At 37.5% G+C, this 21,094-nt stretch overlaps 1 protein-coding gene across 4 annotated transcripts in view; it reads left to right on the top strand.

Moving 5' to 3' along the window:
- The window catches only part of CFAP58 (cilia and flagella associated protein 58), a 116,386-nt gene that overhangs the window by 4,700 nt on the left and 90,592 nt on the right, over window positions 1-21,094 (top strand). For all 4 annotated transcript variants that reach the window (XR_010832796.1, XM_048060374.2, XM_067000510.1 and 1 more), the window contains exons 3-11: window positions 1,962-2,110; window positions 3,927-4,083; window positions 6,167-6,361; window positions 9,066-9,203; window positions 11,434-11,593; window positions 13,259-13,341; window positions 14,519-14,710; window positions 17,659-17,820; window positions 20,347-20,493. Coding sequence is in view for 3 of the 4 variants with exons in the window: in XM_048060374.2 (XP_047916331.2) it covers window positions 1,962-2,110; window positions 3,927-4,083; window positions 6,167-6,361; window positions 9,066-9,203; window positions 11,434-11,593; window positions 13,259-13,341; window positions 14,519-14,710; window positions 17,659-17,820; window positions 20,347-20,493 (1,383 nt within the window). In the remaining variant the exon portion in view is untranslated. The remainder of the gene's footprint in view (window positions 1-1,961; window positions 2,111-3,926; window positions 4,084-6,166; window positions 6,362-9,065; window positions 9,204-11,433; window positions 11,594-13,258; window positions 13,342-14,518; window positions 14,711-17,658; window positions 17,821-20,346; window positions 20,494-21,094) is intronic.

Here is a 21,094-nt window from a genome sequence, read left to right as displayed (position 1 = left end):
TATTGAATCTTTACTCAAAGTAAAAGAAACAACCAAGAAAGCCATCACAATGAAGCCCACGTTTGCTGGCACTGAAGTCTGAAACAATGTTTTATTTAGATTTTTTGCCTGTTAATGAGGCCATCATCCATGCATGCTAACCCTACTGATAAAAATTGTTTTGACACACATCAAAAGCGAGATGTAGTTCAAGAAGCTCAGCTTATGGTTATCTGCAATCACTGCTTATCTGAATGACCTCACGGACTTCAGGGGATCATTTTTGTGAGTACTCACCAGACCAAAGTACAGTTATGGGCCTGAGGACTCACCGAAGCCAGTAAGACCTCTCACAGGACATACTGATATTATTCACCAATTCTATCCCCCCAAGCCCCAGTTGTAATGATTTAATTCACCAATTTTAATCACAGTCTAATCAGCCATCAGGAAGCTTTGATTTAAATAATCAGCTTTAATCTTATTTTCAATTTGCATTTCTCCTAGAGAAAGATTGGTTGCTTCTTACAGGTTAGCAAATCTGAAATGTGTATTTACAGCTATATTTTATGCTTTTTTGCCAGCCAAGATGATACACTATGTCTTTATACCATTATTTCAGCATAGCATGCATTTATTTAAATTTCTTATTACAACATTTTTATGTAAGAGAATAATGAATGAAAAAAATCTTATTTACTGTATGATATTTAATACTTTGTGTGATCCCTGCTGCATTTGAATGGAAATTAGAACCCAAAATGTATAAAACAAAAATTCACTACAGTATTTAGAGCTGTTTTAAATATTCTTGATACATAAGTGAAACGCATATTTTTCAAACTGAATTTTGAACTAAGTAATTTATTAAGTAATGAAAATACTGTTTGCAGGTAGAGAATTGTACCCTGTTCTTTGTAGTAGTTGCTTATAATCTCTGTCAGAATTTCAAAAGAAGTAAAGCCCACTATTTATTAATATGCTGGAGGTGGGGGGAAGAGGGAGAGCAAATGTTCCTGATCTTTGAGCTCCAGCTGGTAGCTCTGGTTCCTCAGATGTGTCTGCTGAACTAACCGAATGAATAAAATGAAAATGTATTCCCCCTCCAGCTTGAAGAGGCCACAAACGTTATATGCTCTTAGCTTTTCAGCACATTCTGGTAGCCTATTACTTCTGTTAGCTTAATGACTCTGAGCTTTTAATTTAGGCAGTAAACAGGTTAGCGCTACATTTATTTGATTTAAAAGAGCTCAATAAATATATTAACCATATACCATAACATAGCTTGTCATCATTTTGAATTTAATATTAAATAGATTTATTTTTAGATCCAGAGATGTTAATTCAAATCAAGAACTGCTGTAAACAATTTGATATAAATTAAATTATTAATTATTAAATTATCTGATATTGTTCATTGTGGAGGTATTTTTGATTTTTAATTTTTTTTTGTAGCTTGTCTAAATGTGTAGTTAAAACCGAAATGCACTAGGTCCTCACAGATGCAAATATACAAAGAGGGAGCAAAGGCCAGAGTAACAGCTTTTTTCCTTCACTGAAAAATAGTAATTTGGATATTCTTTGTTGCAACAGCTAATAAGATTTTTAGAGACAAGTGAACTGTTTGAGTATATGGGACGTCTGTAGGCACTGCAGCTTCAGTAAATGTTTAGATGTTAGTGGGACTTACATGACCAAAATCTCATAGAGTGAGATTTGATAATATTTAGGTCTGTGTGTTAGAGAAAATAAGTTAGAGTTTTTGAGTGTGAATTGACATTGTCTGAATGGCTCAAAATACTTGTTATGCCCTCATTCAAATGGAAAGACAACTGGTGAAGAAAACTGCTGTGAATCTGAGCATGAAAAGACATGAAAATCTACTTTCTTAATTAACAAAAATGCAAGGCAATTATTTTTTAATTTGTTGTTCATTTTCAACCCAATTTAATTTCTGTAAGTGTTTTCCATTTTGTTCATAGGAGATCGAAAAGGCCTGGAAAATGGTGGATGCAGCCTATGAAAAGGAACAGAAAGCAAAGGAAACAATTCGTTCACTGCAAGAGGAAATTGCGCGCCTGACTAACTTGGCGGAGCGGGAATCTGGTCTGTCCCTGGGTCAGGACTACAAGTAAGTTTTCCAGCGAAAGGGGGAAAGCCTGATCTGATTTTCTGTCATTCTACACCTTGTTTAACCATTTGCGCAGTGCAAGGGTACTGGAAATCAGAGACAGAGGTCTTTTCTCCATTTTACTTTTCTCATGAGCACACATTTATATGTCCATGTGTTTATGCAGTGAACAAGTACAGAATCAGGTTCTGAGAGAGTTCATTTAATATTGGATTAAGCTGAGAGATCAAATAAAATTAAATAGTATGCACTTTCTCAGTAACGGTCCTACTGTTTTATCTGACTAGCATTTCAACGTGCTGTGTCTTTGAGAATAGGATTTTGTCAACAATTTTACATATCTTGGCAGCAGGGTCCAGTACATAAGACAAGGAAGGAGGAGACTCCACTTCTTTCTGTTCCCAGTTTTGTTATAAGGCATTATCACGGTCTGTATTCTTGTTTGTGTTTTATATTTATGTACAAAATCATAGAGTAATTTAGGTTTTATTTATTTATTTATTTATTTTTTTTATTTTAATTGAACTATGCAGCCACTAGTACAGAGTGACCTAGTCTAAGATGGAGCTGCCAGCTGCTGTGATGTACAAATATGAATGATCCCGAGGACCTGCCAGTTTTAAATACCCTCCAAAAGATATTGTTTATAGTCAGGTCGTCAGGTTGTGCTTATGCTGTAAGGTGAACTATAAACTCAAAGGTGGGATAAAGTATATTGACCCCTAAGACCTGTGCACTTTCTATTGAGATTGCTGATGGTCGGTCTGGCTGGTTCTGGACTGAAAAATTCACACCGTGTAAAGGTATTTATATTGTGTGTTTTGGGTATACATGGGGCATACTCATCTCTGCATGCATTGTGTATCCAGGTTACACAAACAAGATTAGTGTCTCTGAGCAAGGCCTTTAGTATATTCAGATTTTCCCTTCCAAGAAATGTGCCAGCACGTAAAGCATCTGGATGCATGAGAAATTCACTCTTTCACATTTTGGCCCTAAAATATTCTGTTGCTGTGTAACAGATTTCCTTTCATTTGAAGGCTTTGTCATCCAGCCTTCCACTAAAATATGTCTCTCTAAAGACAACTCTGTGGCTCCTTTTTGCATTTCCGTGGAAGGGCCAGGAGCTGTGACTGTGCCAAGACCTCAGTCCTGCAGTTTCCAGCTGCTCAGGCACTCCATGATTTCTTCTTAAAGTTCCTTTTGTATTGATCTCCAGTTCCATGCTCACCCTGTCCAGTGATAGGGCCATAGGAGTAGACAACTTCTCTGCAGGTTTCCAGCCCTGTAGGGTGTTTCCAACTCTTTTAGAACAATCAGGTTGTTTTTTAAAGTTGAGCTTGAACCCACATTGCAATATTCGGACTTTCTTTCAGATTGTGAATGTGTCCAAAGAGGCAATCTGTTTTATTCTTACATTAGGTGACTGCAAGACATAACCCTGTTAGGTGCCCAGTCAGGTAAGTTGCAGAGACTTGTTGCGATAACGTAACAGAGTTTTGGTCTCTACATGATTTTGCAGTGGGCAGGAAGAAGAAATTTTGTTCCGTTACCTTTTTGAGCAACTGAAAGTTTCTTCAGTCCCATGAGGACTGGGATATAAGAAGAAAGAGTGGTTTATTGACAGTGACTCTAATGATCGCAGTAGGTAAAGCATATAATTTGATTGACCAAAAGACCCTTAATCCAAGAGGAGTTTAAAATGAAACAAAATGGCTTTTAAACTCCTGTTTCACAGGAAGGATCCTGCTCTGGCATAGGAGGAAGAACAGAAAGGGCTTGTGACACTGTTTGACTATTGTTTCCTTGCTTCCAGTATCAGAGATTTGCTAAAACTTAAAGAAGAGATAACAAAGGAGCGAGACCAACTCTTGTCAGAGGTCGTGACGTTACGCCAAAATCTAACTCAAGCCACAGAGCAGCAGCAGGATACAGAGAGGGCAAAAAACGAGGCAGAACAAGCTATAATGCAGGTCTGTACAGCTCACAGGGTGGTGATTTTAGGCTTTGTCCTGAACCATTCCCCGCTTCTGCAATTGACTAGTATGCTACTACCTGTTCTTCCACAACTCAAACCTTTTCAGGAGTGCTCAGAAAAAAGTGTACAGTGAATTATTTTTATGGTTTTTCTCTATTTCTTGGCTACATCCTTTGTAAAGCGTATTGTCATGTATCCGCTGCTTCCACAGCTTCCCAATACCCTGAATGGAGCCACGGTGCCTCTGCCCGAGTCATAGTTGTCTTTCATACTGGAGGTACTTTTTGTTGTCGTTGTTGTTGTTGTTTTTCTTTCCTGCATTGTAAATCCATGTGCTTCCGAAGGACCACTTAGAACATAGAGCTTGAGTGGAGGACCTACATCCCTTGCTGTTGACAGTGGTTGTCATATCATGCCATATGATCCTTTTTAAGAATGCATAAAGTTCTGACTTAAAGCTAATTAGGCTATTTTCTCCCATACTGCCTCTGGGAAGCTTTTTCAGAATCCCACTTTCTAATGTTTAGAGACCTCCTATTTTCTTTGTTACACTGATTTCTACCTACTGTTTTTGAGCTTAAATGATGTTTCACTTCACCAGCTTCTGTACAGAGCAGTCATATTCCACCTCTGCTTTGTCCTAATTGTTTTCTCTCTAAGTTAGGCTCTCTGTTTTTCCGACATTCTGAGTAGACATGTCTCTTTACTGAGCAATATATATAGCTTCCTTTAAATGCATATAGCAGCTGGAGATACAGAAGACTGAGGATCAATAGGATACCCAGTAAATGGAGAGAAAGCAGAGAAGGATGGAAGATGGGATACAAAACTCTGATACATCAAAATATAAAAATGCAATAATGAAGAATAGAAGAATATACAGAAGAACATAAATAGACGCTGGACCAAGACACCAAGAGAGGGGAAATGCAGAAAAGAACGCTTAAAGAAAAGAGATGACATGGAAGCAGCAGTTAGCTTGCAGTTTTTTTTATTAATCCCAAATAGGAAAGGGTTGATCAGCCCATGTTCCATACACAATACTAGTTTCTGTTTCTAAAGCACTTAGTTGGGAGTGTAGTACGAGAAAATGTCAATCTTGGCTTTTCTGACAGCATTGTGGCTGTGGGAGAAAAAAGAGAGGAGTGAAACTCCCATCAATGCTTGCTGAATCTTGCCAACCTTAATCTTCTGATACCTACTTCATCAGCCTTTAAATTTACAGGATTGGTACAGCTCATGGAACCACCTTCCATTCTCTCAGTATGCAATTCTGCACTTCAGACTGCTTAAATGACAATGTTTTTTGAAGATCCTGTTGAAGGCCTTGGCAGTTCTGGCAACTTTTCATCTGTAGGCTGAGAGGGAGAGGAATCTGTAAACGAAAAGCATCTTTAAATTGCTGGTCCCTGTCTGAACTGGATATTTCCTTGTGGATCAGCCCCCTGTGGATTTTCTCTGCTGATTCTGCTCCATCACATTTCTGGGGAGGGAGAGATCACAAGTCACAGAAAAGTCTATCAAATATGAGGGAAAGTTCATCTTTCAAAGTTCTTGCAGAGGAACTTTGAGAGCAGAAAGATTGAGAGCACTTGTGAAAATGAACACAGCTCTGATATCTCTCTCTTTCCTTTATTATCAATGTAATACATGTTTCTGTTGGTGAAGTAGAAAAATAAAAATAAAAATCCTTGCAATATAACATCAAGTCCAAATTAGTTTTAACCCTGCATTCAGAAAGTACCACTTTACAAATAACTTACAACAGAAAATACGTTTGCCGCTGCGTCTCCAGAGGAATGCTTTGTGTCTGAATTCTATCAGACCCTTCTGCTTGAATGAACTGACTGGTGTTTAACAAATCCTTGTCATCAATAAATAGGTTCCCTCATACCAGATTTTTAGTTCAGCCACTTGACAAAGTACTTACTTCTGAGAAGATTCTGTGTAGTAGTGGGTACAGTAGTATAGAAGTCATTGTTTTCAAAATCAAACATAGTAGAACAAGAGGTGAAAGGCCTCACTTTCCTAAATAAAAGGCAGCAGAACTTAAACTTTTGTCTTGTGAATTATTACAGCTTCAGCAAGAAATCCAGATGCGTCAGAATGAGGCATCACGAGAAGCTCGAAAGAAGGAAAAAATGGAGAAGGAGTTGAAAAATCTTCAAGCTGAAATGGATAACAAGCAATCTGAGATCAAGAATTTACAGCAAGTTATACACAGGAACAAAGAGGAACAAGCAAAAATGGAACGGCATCTAAAAGAGCAGAAGGTAGGATACACGGCACACTTTTCATCATGTCTAATATTAGGGTCACATTCCAAAATATGAAAATTGATGAAATTTCATGGAGAGGGAAGGAGATTATTTTAAGTCAATATTTTAAAAGATTTATGTATATATGCATATATATATATACTAATAAGTAACCATTGAAAGCCATCTGACAGATTTTAGATAAAATTCCTCACAGGAATTAGTAGTGGATTGCAATGGTATACTTAGAAATCATCCTGAAAAGATGGCAGCAAATGAGACAAAGTCTGTGAAGAGCATGGATGAACCAAGAGTTTGCCAAGTTGGACTTCTTTCGTATATTGCCAGATTCACTATAGTGGCATTGGTAAAATGATTTTATGTCTGATCCCTTTTTTCTTCTCCATCACAATAATTTTTACCTACCTTTCAAGCTTGTGAAAGTGTTTCTGTCAAAGGGCAGAGAACTGTCTTCATAAACCTTTTTGATTGATTTTACCCGTTCTGTTTCCAAAAACGTTATCTGGAAATGTCCTAACATAGTGTTCTGCAAGTGTTTGAATTTTCAGGTTTTCAGTCCATTTCCCCTGACTTTGAGAAACTTTCAGAGAACCAATTTCAGTAAATGGCAGGAGAGATCTCATCACTGTAAAACAGCCCTACCTCAAGGGAAACTTCCTTGGGAGTTGTGTGTATCTTGTAAATTTATGACTTTTATGGCTTTATCTTCCCTTCAGGTCCCTGAATTGGTGAGGGTAGAGATTTGTGAACTTTTTTTTTCCCAACATAGACTCTTAGTAAAATACTTCACATAAATAGATAAAGAGAACACTTGATTATTTTTCTGAACTTCTCCTCCCTACAAGAAGTATATTGAGTTGCTCAAGTGTGTGCAGAGAAGAGCAACAAAGCTGATGAAGGAAGTTGAAAACAGGTGTAATATGTAACAGCTGAGGAAGCTGGGGTTATTTAGTCTGGAGAAAAGGAGACAGAGGGGGATCTTGTTGCTTTCTATGACTACCATAAAGGAGGCTGCAGCAAGGAGGGTGTCTGTCTCTTTTCTCAGGTGACAAGTGATAGGATGCAAGGAAACATTCTGAAGTCATGCCGGGGAGGTTTAGATTGGATATTAGGAATAATTTTTCATGGAGAGGGTGATCAAGCATTGGAACAAGCTACCCAGGAAGGCAGTAGAGTCCCAATCCCTGGAGGTATTTAAGGGACATGTGGAGGTGGCACTAGAGGACATGTTTTAGTGGTGGACTTGGTAGGTCAGGAAGATGGTTGGACTTGATGATCTTAAGGGTCTTTTCCAACCTAAGTGATTCTATGATTCTATGAATGTCACTGAATATGAGGTAGTTTTTGAGGGCAGCTCCATGATCTACCAAGACAATCACATTGTTTTTAAATAGGATATCTGCAATTCCTACTTCTGTTGTATTCTTCCTCCTCTTTTCCATAGTCCCTTTCAAGCTTTCTAAGTGCCTATTTTGGGGGCATTCAGTTGTCCAAATTATCTTGGAAATCAATAGCTTACATAAACTACAGTGCCAAGGGTAATTAACCAGGCTACTGCCCTGTTTTCGTTGCCTGTGGTGGCTTTGAGTTGTCTGTGAAGGCACTGCATTGTCTTTCACAAAATGTCTGTCCAAAACACAAGCTATTCAACTGTCCAAGAGTTAGAGATCTGTGAGGGAAGGTGACTCCGCTATTACAATGTGATGGGATTATTGCTAATCAACTGAAATGTAGTTGCCTGTGATGCCTGCTCTTACTCCACTCAAATTTCTAATCTATTATTGCTTACACAACAGGGAAGTTGGTTTGTTACAGCAACTGTAGGCTTCATCCTACCCATGCCGAAGTTGCAATAAAGAATACCCAGAACCACAGTATAATCCTGACATTCACAACACAAGAAAGAAGCAATATTCCTTGTTTTTACATTCTGTGCTTCAGCGTGCAATTGGAAGAGGGAGATTCTGCTTCTCTTCCTTTAATTTTTCTAACAGCATAGTGCATATTGACTTCATCGGTTTATTGCACATTACTGCTTGAAGTGAAAAATATGGTGATCATTCTTTGCTCGCTTATGGAGTAATGGTTGTTAGAGGAAGTCTCATCAAGCAGAAGAAACCACCAGCAGTTCCAGTATTGAAGTGTGTGTTCCCCATGCAGTCTGTGAAACTGCTGTTCTGTGCTTATGACTGAAGACAAATTAGTGAAGAAAATGTTTGTGTCCTGGTCTCAGCAAGCCATGTACCCAGAGGAGTGTCATTGGCATGCTAATGTAGGATTAGCTCGCTAAGAAACAGAGTTCCCCTGCCCTCTGCTGATTGAAGTAATTTGAATCTCATACTGATTTTCAGTAATTATGTGTAGCAAGTGGTTGTGTTACGTGATGCTTGCCAAATGCCTAATAAGAATTAAAATATTTATCTACCACTTGCGAGAGAGACCTGCTAAGCTCGTGGAAAAAAAAAAAAAAAGACTGGCTGTGTTATTCATTAGAAATTATCATTTCCCCTAGTCAGTATGAACATTTGTCATATTTCACATTAGTAATTTCATCAGCAATGAAGAGAGGGTTTTAAGCAGAGAACAATCTGCAGCAGCTTTTATCTCCTGCGGAGATGGAAGGTTCTGTCTTCATGGATTTGCAGATGTTGTAATCAGATTAAAAAGGAACTAATAGGATTGTTCCTTGATCTAACAGATCTTGAGTGAAAGAGCTGGTAAGGAACTCGAGCAAATTCAGATGAAATATAGTCAGCTCGTTCAAGAGAGTATGCACCATAATACGATGTTTGAAAATGTGATGAAGGATGTCCATCAGAAGACAACAGAACTGAAAGTAAGTACCAGAAGGTGTATCCATCCAGTCAGACATGTCACTCTGATTGTAGTCATACCACTTGGGACAGGGGTGATCTCAGTTCTTGTACTGATGGTTCCCTACAGGTAGTTTTGGGGGAAATCTGAGGAATGCATAGTAATAGAATCTGTTGCTTTATGCCATTTTTTCTGTGGTGGCTGGTGGAGTGGTCTGCAACTGTATCACCTGAAAGCGTAACACGTAGCTGGCTGGAGGAGACCCATTTTTGTACAACGCACAAACCAAAAGGTCAACTCAGTGGGTTCATAAAGGATGCTTGGTACTTTTCACAAGCATAAGGTATTCTTTAAATCGTGAGATCTTCATGTAAGAGCAGTGACTTTCTTTCTTACAGCGATTGACATAATCTGAATGTTGTCAAAACCCATTAATAAATGGTAATAAATTTTAACAACGGTGTCCTGGAGAGCTTCACTGAAGGGAGCTGCTTGCTACACTAAAATCCCCCCGCCCCCTCTTGCCCTCCAGAATCACTGGGTCAATGGGAATCATTGGGAAGGTGAAATATAAGTAACCAAGACAGTGTTTTCTTTCTGATCTAAATTGTTTTCTTGCCTGACTTTACGTTGTTAAACAGGTCTTTTATACCACTCAGAGGCTGGTGAGTTTCAGTAGGGGAAGGATTAGATGATTCCTGCATATGATTTTTGGGCAATGTTGAGAGCATTTGTGATAAAGGGTGTAAGTTTTATGTATAAGTTTTAGATGTCGTTCCTTTGTTTACCATATCTTGCTTTTTGTATCATTTTTGAGGTTGAAACACTAAACATATCAGAAAATTCAGGTAGAAAATCATTATCTTATCAAGGCTTAGTCATGGCTAGCCAATTCACTAACAAGAATATTTGCCAATAGGGTTTTTTTTTTTAAATTGGGAACCGTTAGTCAGATTGATAAAAACTAACCAGTGACAGATTAAAAGCTCAGTTCATAACTAATCTAATGCAGAAGTTCCTGATTTGTGTGGTAGCAGCTTGTTTTCTGTTGTATTTTGCTAGGCAGACTGGAGAACATTTTTCTTACCCATTTAAGAAACAAAGTGCTGTGTCTCCCAGGTTATTTGGTTGTATCGTTACTTCTAGCAATGCCATCATTGTTTAAGACTTTACAAAATGTTCAAATGTGATTTATGTTTGTGGCTCTAGAATGTCAAAAAGAGGACTTTGATTCTATCATCAAATTCTAACTTCTGGAAAAGTTGATGGAACTTGTAAACTCATGCACACAAGCTTCTGGGGGAAAAAAAAAAAAAAAGATCCTGCATCCTGCACAGTTAGTAATTAAGCTAGTTGTTAAAGCTTCTAAGAACCCCAGTTGTGATCTAAGATGCTCTTTTTGTAATCACTATGCTAGCAGTTTAATCCTGCAGTGTACTGAGAGCCTCTAGCATGGTGTTGGGCAAGCTGAACTGTGAAAGTATTCCTAAACTTTTGAAGATTGTTGTCAGGAAGAACTGAGGAGATTCATATCCTCCCAGGGGATATTCAACTACCAAGATTCATCATCTTACAGAACCAATATCTGATGCTCTAAATGGAGCACTAGTCTGTGATGGCTGTAAAATCTAACAGTGCTACTGAAATTACATGGGGAAGTAATATTTAGTTCTTAAAAGAAAAGAAACAATTTTCTGTTGTGATAATGGGTTGCTGTTCCAGGTAGCTGGTACCTTAATTTTCATGCAGTGTTTTGATTGATTATTTCCTCTTCTGATTGTACAGAAAATGAGATGAACTCTGCATTGTGTTTTTCCTTTAAAGCCATGGAATATAAAAAGGATGGGGATAACAGATACCTGCTGTTAGGGACACGCCATTGAACCACACACTACAGATATCATTCTCATCACAGTCACTGTCCCTAATACTTCAAAGGAGATCACAGCTGCCCATGTTTAATTTGCAGGACTAATTGTGTAGTGCTCTATGAGGTCTGCAGCTGGAGATTCTTTATTGATCATCTTCAGCCCTAAAGCATAAGGTTTGATTATCATTTTCATTGCCCTACCTTTGTTTAAATTATTTTTCATATGGTTCAATTAGCTAATCATCTGCTGTTAGGTGATCCACAACACTTATACCTTTGCTTACCAGGGCACTGAATTTCATGGAATAAATATATACTAAATACAGAACTATTTTCTTTCTGTGGACACTTTCTCTTCCCCTTCCTTGTTGCTGTTTTATAGGCCAAAGAGGAGGAAGTGAATCAAATGCGCCTTGAAATTTCAAAGCTGAACAAATTAAGAGATGTTCTACAGGGTAAGCTGCGTGTTGCAGAGGAACAAAAAGTTGATGCAGAACATGAGAGAGAGACCCTAAAAAGTGAAATATCTGCACTAGAGAAAGGTAGGTGGCTAACTAATGAATGGATCTGTCTTCTTATTCGTGGTTTGTTCATTCAGGGTACATCTTCCTTTCAGGATCACTCTCTTTAGTGCTTGGTATGATACTGTACAAATGACAGTGGAATGTACTGCAGCCTTTTCTAAAACCTTTTAGGGTTACAGATTTTTGACAGTGTAGAATAGGTGGGGTGAAAATAAAAAGGACATAACCAAATTTTGTGGTGTACAAGTTTGTGCCATGTGACACAGAGTGTTGTCCCCAATGTACATGTATTGCTCCTGCTCTAACCTGTGAGGGAAACGATCTCAGACCATACTGAAACTAGACGTGGCTAGGACACTTTTTTCCTAATTGCTTTGAATCTGCTGAACTATTCATCATGGAAATGAATATGTGTAAGCGAGCTGATAAACTTAGTTCTGGTACTTCATGGATTCAGTTGTTCAGCGGGTATACTAAAGCTGTACAGGTACTGATAACAACTTGCTAGCAGATCTGGAATATTTTAAGAAAAAACTTTCAACATTTTTGTCAAATGGAAATTTTGGAAGAAAATTCCTTGGGTACGGTAACAGATTGTTTTTTTTAAATGCAAATCAATTACAAAGTGAAATGTGTTTTGAAATAAAAATAGACACATTTTCAAAGTGATTTTCAGTAAAAAAAAAAAATTTATGAAGATTTTTTTGGGTAAAGTAATATTATGAAGTTGTCAAAACATTTGAGGCAATAAGACCTCACCTTTTTTTTGGCAAAAAAAACCCTTTACTAGACACCTCATCTAGTTCAAGTTAATACATACTACCATGAAGGTCTCTCCCTACTCTCCCTTGTTTCTGTCTTATGTCCTGAAGAGATCGAATGTATAAGATACGAATTCCTCTGTATGACTGTATTTATGGAAAATCATGTCTGTTTTCCATGTGTCTCTGCAAGGGTGGAAGAGCGTTCCCACAAACATCTTGCTTGTACTGCTTGAGGCCGTGCTTTGTACTAGAAAGGAGAGGGGAACTTAAAAAATCAGATCCATACTGGAATGACTGAGAATGGCTGCTAATAACATGTCCTCTTGCAATACTGGACGCATTTTAGCACTCCAATGTACTTCATTTCCTGAGCTGCAGTGTTAGCGTAGCTGTATATAATACTTTTTAAAATAAAATGCAAACAAAATATGGAATGGTTAATAACTTTTTGTTAGTATACACACAATGTTGATCTTGACCCATGGCAAGTAGTTTTAACTCCACTGAAGGCAATAGAATCTCACTGCTTTAAAGGAGAACTGGATTTCACATAAAGGGATTAGAATGAGACTGAATGCCCCGGTATTTGGAAGTGCTTCAATTTGCTCACTTTGAAGCTCCCTAAAAGCATTTGAGATTCACTGTGCTCCATGATTTCTGAAAGTTCAACTTCTTTGTGATATCTTGGTTCGAGCACACAAATATAATGAGTCCTTATACCATTAATTACTGTGCCTGAGTTCTTCTAAGTACTGAAATAAGTATTAACATCCTTAGCTGATACCTGAGGTTGCAAAACATGATCACAGCTAATTGAACTGTTCATGTAATGTTTAGTAAGTCCACGAAGTTGTTTCTGCATTTTTAACATCTGTTCAGTTTGAATCCAGGATTTATACTCTTTCCTCCTTTTCTCTAGAGTTGGAGGCTGCCAAAAAACAGGCAGAGATTGACAAGAAAGCTATAAATGAGCTTGTGAGGGAAAGGGATATGCTAAGTAAGGTGAGCTTGCATTGGTAATACTGATAAACAAACCTCATGGCTTGAGAATGAAATGTCTGTAGTTTAAACCCTCACACAGAAACAGAAATGTTGTAGAATAAATAACGTTGAGTCAAACATTCAGATTTCCTTAAGCAGATGCTTATGCTGCTTCTTTTCTGTGCATTGAAATAGTGCTAGTACCCATAAACACATTAAATATTTCTAAGCTTTAAAATATAAACTGTCAGGGAGTTAAAAAAAAAAAAATGCTATATGCTTTCACCTTGCAAACCTGTTATTTGATATCTGAAGAGTTGATTACATCTGTGCTTTTAGACTCTGTAGCATATGAAGTTTAATATTAATATAGACAAATGAAGTCTGTGATAGTAGAAGAACAAACCAAAATTTTGACGCACCATGTAGCAGCTTGGAAGACTGTGTTAATACTAATCCTTGGTTTTTCAGCCCATTTCTCTTGCTGATCATTTTCCATCAGCCCATGGTTCTTGTACTGCAAGACAGCATCTCATGTTTATGGGCATTCTTGAAGTGTAATCTAGTAAATTCAATGCTAAAAGATGGCTTTAGCTGAGGTGCTTTTCTTGATATCTATTCACTGTCCTGTGTCTTGACTCAAGAGGCAGAGATTTTGCAGATACCAAACATTCGTTTTGAAGCAGGGAAAGAAATTTCAAAAGGGGACTATAAGGCTGATTTTGTAAAGATGAGATCTTGGTGTTTTCTGTTTAATCCCTATGCATAATTTGAAACCAAGCTTGGTTAATTCAATTTGAACTTGCTGTTCAGAAAAAGAGAAATAAGGGTATTTGTGTTTATTACTTATTTTAAATGCTACTGACATGCTTTACAATCTAAATGCCTTGAAGCTGGTATGGTTTTTCCAGTTGTTAATTATACAACTTGTAAACAATCCTATCCATTTTTTTTTTTTAGTGCAGACATTAGTGTTTTAACTTCAAATAAGAAAAAGCACTATGTAGCAGCTTTGTTAGAATTTTTTATTTTTTATTTTTAAATCAGATATGTGGCTCAAGTATTTCTACTGAGCAAATTAGATAAGGGATAATAACATTAGCAAGTCCATAAACCACTTAGATAATGGGATATTTTTGCCACAGTGATGGCAGTGTTGCCTTTTACAGCTCAAGAGTCATTTTGTTTTCGCCCTCAGAAGGTGATCAAGGCTGCTGATGCCACTCAGAAGCAGATAAATTTGGTGAAGCTCCATGAACAGTCCAAGAGAAATTTAGAAGAAGAAATCCAAAATTATAAAAATGAAGCTCAGAAACAAAGGAAGATTATTTACCAGTTGGAGAAGGACAGAGATAATTTCATCAATGAAGTCAGTGAGCTCAAACAGAAGGTAGGAACAGCTTTTTGTGCAAGTGGTTCTTTGCTCTCTTACTCTCGAAACTGTAAAGATTATATATATACATTTCTTTACATGCCAATGGGAGGAAACAGATCCATAGTCTTCAGGCAGTTTACAAAGATTTCTTTTTGTCAGTGCCTATTGCCTACTATTGTGTTTCAGGCCTCTCTGAGGGAACCTCAGCCGTGGCTGTTTATTCAGTGAGAAACTTGGGTTATAGCTGTGTATTGCTCTTGTTCATCGATCATCTGGGAAATGAAACCAAGGCAGGAATTTGAACCCCAGCCTCTGACTTACACCTGAGTCCCACAATTGCAGCTCTTGTATGCAGCTGGAAATTACTCTTCGATTGTTCTATTTTATCTGCAAAGGACCTTATTTTGCCTACCACTGGTGTCCTCAAATTCTGTTGAGGCCAGTGAGAGCTGACAGTGCTTGACATCTTTGTAAGAGACTCAGCATTTTGAAGGATTAGTCCTAGTATGAGTAAAACATCGGAAGATGTTCAATCTCATCTACAAAACAGAGATTTTCCAGGAATAGCTGCAGAGAAACACTGCATAAAAGTTGTGCTGTCTGGTGCCCATTATTATGTATGGCTTTATTTCTGAAGGTATATTCAGGAACATGGTTGTAACATGTTCCATTAATTGCTGAAGATCACATTGAAGGGCCCTTGAAGAAGCTCATTGATTTACGGGGATTAGCTTTCAAGCTGTTTCAACTCACAAGTTATTTGCTATCTTCTCACCTTAAAATTATCCTTTACAACTAAGTGTGACCAGGGACTTTTAAGTAGTGTTTTGAGTGATACATGCTCATTTGTCTGGATTGCCATTTGTCATTTCCTAGGAATAATATTCTGCGGAAGTGAAATTTGTCTTTGTTGCAAAGTCACAGTTTGCATCTTTTCCTTGTAGTGAATATCTAACAGTATAGCTGTCAGTTAAGAACAAGGCAAACAAGTAAGCATGGCACCGCTACTGAGTTCTTGAGTAGGTTCATTGAGCTAAGCAGGTAACCGACAGCAACTGATAGTTAAGTATACAGGTGAAAAAGTGAGAGGGTACAGAAGAAAACTGTGAATATCTAATACTTTCTGCCCAGCTTTGGACCCTCTTTACCAAACACGAGAGGTGTAGTGTGCTAACAGCTCGATCGTACTTGAGGATGCTCGGTCTCTCACATGGCTGCTCTGTTGGGAAACATTGCATATATCTTTTCTGTATTTATAAGGGTGAATTATTTGAGTTTAATCATTCCTGAAAAAGCAGAGTCAGCATCTAGTCTATGAGCATGAAGTTGAAAAACTTAGTCCACGAGCATATTGCACTTACATTGCATCAAAACCAAGTAAAAGATTTACAAATGCAGTGACCTACTTTTGAGTCTTGCTCCAGCCTGTGATCACCATAGTGCAAACTGCACTTATTGATTTCTTCTCCCTGCTATTACTATTGGCAGGTTGTTTTAACAGAAAAGGAAAAGGCAGGAGTAGGTTATAAACTGGGACTGTGTTTTTGTATTGCACTGTAAGCAGTTCCTGGGATCCTCAGCAGTCAGCTTCAAATGTGCTAGAATTGTATTTCTGCAGCTATAATAAAATTTTCTATATTTAGCTATCCCCTATCTCCAGAGTTGTTTGGAGGTATCTGAGAGAATAATCAATTAATTAAGCTCCTGCCCCATAGTTGGACCTCACAAGGCTTTACTGCTAAGCAAGGGACAACTTTGCCGACTGCAAACTTTGCAGTTATTGACTATCTGATGTAAACATTTTTATATTCTTCCTCTTTGACATTTGAACGTAAATCATAGCTCAAACTGCTACTTTCAGAAACAGAGTCTAGAGAACTGGCTATGAAATGAAGTTGTAATGGACTTCTCTCCTGGATTTTGTCCATGTGATTCCTCAGCTTTTTGTTTAATCTTTTGATCTTTTTCCTGGATTTAAGTGTGGCATTCTTCTCTCCTTCAGGCAATGAACTTGAAAAATGTTGTTCCTGACGTTCACTCCTCAGTTTCCTTTTTATTTCTTTTGTCTCCTTTTTACCCAACACTACAAGTTTTGGATTCCATTTGAATGATACTTGTTTGTGCTCCTTGGCTTTCAACTTTGTACAGCAGAAGGAAGATTCTTACTCTGAAAAAAAAAAAAAGTATATATGTCTTGGGAAGCCCATCATAATGATTAGAAACTATCTATATTTTTGCTTCTTTAATGTAGTAATTCTTATATATTGTTATGGTGGTAACTGTTTAATGAAGGTGTCTATTGAATTTTGTATTTTCATTTATTGAAACTGTATGTGTTCATCTTCTCTCTACAGTTTATAGTCTACACTACTCCATTCTTTTTAGGGAATAATTATGTCTCCCCGTTCATGAAAAGAAGATAATGGTGATTACCTGCTTACTTAGGTCAAGTTTGTGATCAATAGTTTGTGATCAGGTGCTCATTTTAAAAAAAGTTGAATTCTTAGAAGCTAACTGGATTTCACACTGGTGGAGTATATGCAGACCTTCTTGGAAAATTATGTGTTTTTATCCATTTTATTGTACAGATTACATCTAAAACCATGTACAAAATCTAGCCTTGCTTTATAAACAACCTAAGCCTATTCTCAGTGAAAGCTGCTTATGTTGATTTTATTGAACCAGCTCAGTGGCAATATTTTCAGTAGATTAACAGATGTGCATATCTGTAAGTTTTAGTCTTGGAAAAAAGAACAAACAAACTTGGTATCAGACTGAAATAAATTGTTCTTCCACATAAGCAATCTAGAAAGGTTAAACTTGGAGTTTGACCGAAGTGATTTTAGCTACAACTTCTTATCACAGGTTTTTAAAGTTGTCACTGTAGATAAAAATGACAAACCCCATCCTAATAATCTTGTGATGATGGCTTAATTGTGTTCATTTCCTTCTTTCTGCTCCAGGTCCTCCAGCACCTGAAGGATATTGAAATACGGGAAATTCAGATCTGTGACTATGAGAAGAAAATAGAAGAGTCTGAGATTAAACTCAAACAGCAACAAAACCTCTGTGAAACTGTGAGAACAGAGAGGAACCTATACAGTAAAAATCTGGTTGAAGCTAAGGTAGAAGAATACTTTTTTTTCTTTGTGTTTCCTTCTTTGTTTTATTCTCTGATCTAATTTTAATTTGTTCAAAGGAAAGTTCACTTCTTTAAGTGGTCACTTGCAGAAGTGGTTTCTGAATTCCTCTGTGTTTTGGGTAAATCAGTGTTTTTGGTTCCTGAGAGTTTATCTGGACCGTATGTATTCAGACTGACAATAGGAATTCATGGTCATTACATGGCAATATCCCAGCTTAAAGCCATGCATAAAACCAAGGTGTAATGGAGCTATGGATTCATACAACTCTATCAGAGAAGAAACTTCTTCCTTTCCCTCTTGGCTGCACTTGATTCTATCCCTTTAGAAGTTGTCTGTGTGTATGAAAAATAGGGTATAATGGAAATAAGATTGCCTCCTTAACCCCGTATGCATATGCATGTTAGTATATATTGTGATTTTGAAAGCAGAGGGAATGCTTTCTCACCTGAAGGGGAATTGTCTGACAGAACTAAATGCTTCCACCTCACTTGTTCCTTTCAGGGAGTGTCATTTTCCTCAGATAATGATTCTTTCCATTCTTATCTTTGCCTTGGGGATCTCACTAAGATACTAGAGGAAGAGAACAGATCACTTAAGAATACCCTGTCATTCTGATGTAAAGATTTAAAATACTACACAAATCCTATTTCGGTTGGCAGCAATTGGGACCTTGGATAGCTGTGATTTACAGCATTGGGTTATTTCAGGATTTTATACCATAAACATGTATAGTAGATTACAAATTTGTGCTCTGCTTTGCATAGGTTGATGTTTTGCTTGAGAAGCAGGTGGGAATGAACTGTCCAAGTTCCTATCCTACTGTATGCTTGATTTGATTAGGAATGAGCTATTTTGTCAAATAGGTAGAACGCTTTGCTTGTCCTCTGTCTGCTTCTTGTCAGTGGTAGTGGTGCTGGGGTTCTTGCTGCTTCCAAACAATCCCTCAGAAGAAATAAGAGTGAAAAAATGCAACACTATTATTTTTTTAAAATTATTTTTTATTATTATTATTATTTAATATACGGCATAGATTTGCTTACTTATAAAGAACTGGCAACTACATGCTTGGTTACAAATTGAAGCAGTGAACTCATCGATTTCTTCAGGGTTTGAATGTTTATATGGTGGCATACATAACGCTGTTCATCGTTCCAGTTGTTAGAGGCTGTTATTTAGACTTTGGTAGGTTACTTGGCTCACCATCAAACTTTTTTTAGCAAGTCTTGTGTGAGAAGACGGCTGAGCCCAAAAGATCTTTTGGCCAAGGCAGTATTATGTGTGGCAGTGAAAAAACAGCCATTCGTAGTTCAGCAACAGGCCATCTAGCCATGAAAGGAAAAAGGCTGCTGAGGGTATTAAAAACTATGCTAAATTCTTCCTTTTGAAGTAAAACAAATTTGCACAAGCTTGTTTAGATGAAACTAAAGGCCGTGGATTTTGTTTTTGAGATCTGTCAGACTAGGAATCGGTACTTTCTCAGTACTGTTTTTGAAGACTGTTTTGACTCAAGACCTTACTTAACTGCATTAAGCATTTTAGGAAAGACAATGTCACTCATTTAGCAAGTAAATCCACACCGATGATGGAGAGTGCTGAAAGAAAACCTAAGCTTAAAATGATTTTATACTGAAACAGAATGTATTCACATGAAAGCTTGTGATGTCTTCTCTGTGAGGTGGTAGTCTCCAGCAGAGGACTAACAGCTTTTAAAGCTGCTTTTGCTGGATCCAGAAGAGCATGTCTGTCCATGGATTGAATTTACTAGCTTCCATTGGTGTCGCAGCATGTGCCATCACTGCAGTCAGTGAAACAGTTTCTTTGTGTTGCACAGGCTGTCACCCTTGTGTTGGGAGTAGAAATATAGTGCCCTGACCTCTCTGCAGTGCTTTCAGGATTACTGCTCTGTGTCTTGAGCCTAAAATACATGCTAAATATTCCCATACCAGTGGCTTTCCTATTTCTGAGCACACTGTTTTCTCCTTGCACCTATGTATAAGCTAGCAAAAAAGCAAAATGGAGATAAGCATTTGCTATACTCCCTTAAAGACATACAGGTATCCTACTCATGGCCATATTCCTTTGCATAAAACCAGCTTTTTCCCAAACATTTATACCCAACTATACACAACCTTATTGAAAAACACTACTAGAAGCATGAAAAAAGATGGATAGAATCAGAATCTTATTAATGTGGATTGAGTGCTAGTTCTTATTGTGTGTCCAGCACTTCAAATGAAATGGCTTCTTAGAGTCATTAGTGATCATTGTTGTTATCAATATGCCTTTTAAAGACCTTTTTACAGCAACGTCATGGTAGCATAAACCAAAATAATTGTCATATAATGAAACTTTTGTTCTATCACATTAAAAAGTAATGTCTAGTGGTATGTACAACACATCTCTCAAACATTGTGGTCACATTTCTCAAAACTGAAATAGGCTGAACACCCAAGCAGAAACTTACTATTTTTTGATCCCTTTTTGTGATCACACTTTCTGTACTTACAGAATGAGATAGCAGAAATGAAGAAGAGACTAAAAGCTATGACACATCAGGTGGATCAGCTGAAAGAGGAGATCACAGACAAAGAAGCAGCTCTTGTGAAAGCTCATCAAGAACATCAGCAAACAGAGAGGGAGAAAGAAACATTGAAGGTAAGAACCCTTACGCATAAACCTTATTACAAAGGATGGCTCCCGTGATTTCAGAGACTGCATCATGTTCCTGGTCTGTGGCAGTTGTCTTGCTGTATATTAAAAAAAATTCTCCAATTGAAGCACAAGATCTCGGCACCATTTAGAGGTACCAGTTATACAAATATTCCATGTACCTGACAAATTTCATTTCTGCTTATAACTATAGCTAGAAAGGTCCTGGAATGCCTGTTGGAAGCCTTACATCACTTGGTGACTATATGTTTTTACTAAAAAGTTCCGTTTTTGTTGCAGAAATGTGGATTTTGGGGATAGCCTGATTGTAGTAAACTTTTTAAAAGCGGACCCTTATAATTCAAGTTTTCCTTTCTTTAAACTATTTTCTCCCTGCTGTTTTTAAGTGTGGACCCCATTATATTGCACTTCACATTCCTGAACTTGAAGCTCTGATACTTCTCAGCCCTGGCTGCAGCCCATTCTTAGATATGCTATTAAATTTGTGGTGGTATTGCAACACAATTTTCTGCTCTTTCAAAATATTTAAGGAGTTAGTGTCCACAGTAACTTATATTTCTCTTCACTAAGCAGTAATAAAACAAAA

The sequence above is a fragment of the Anser cygnoides genome, chromosome 7 (genome assembly GCF_040182565.1).
Source record: "Anser cygnoides isolate HZ-2024a breed goose chromosome 7, Taihu_goose_T2T_genome, whole genome shotgun sequence".
NCBI lineage: Eukaryota > Metazoa > Chordata > Aves > Anseriformes > Anatidae > Anser > Anser cygnoides.
This window is presented reverse-complemented; position numbering and strand designations above follow the sequence as displayed.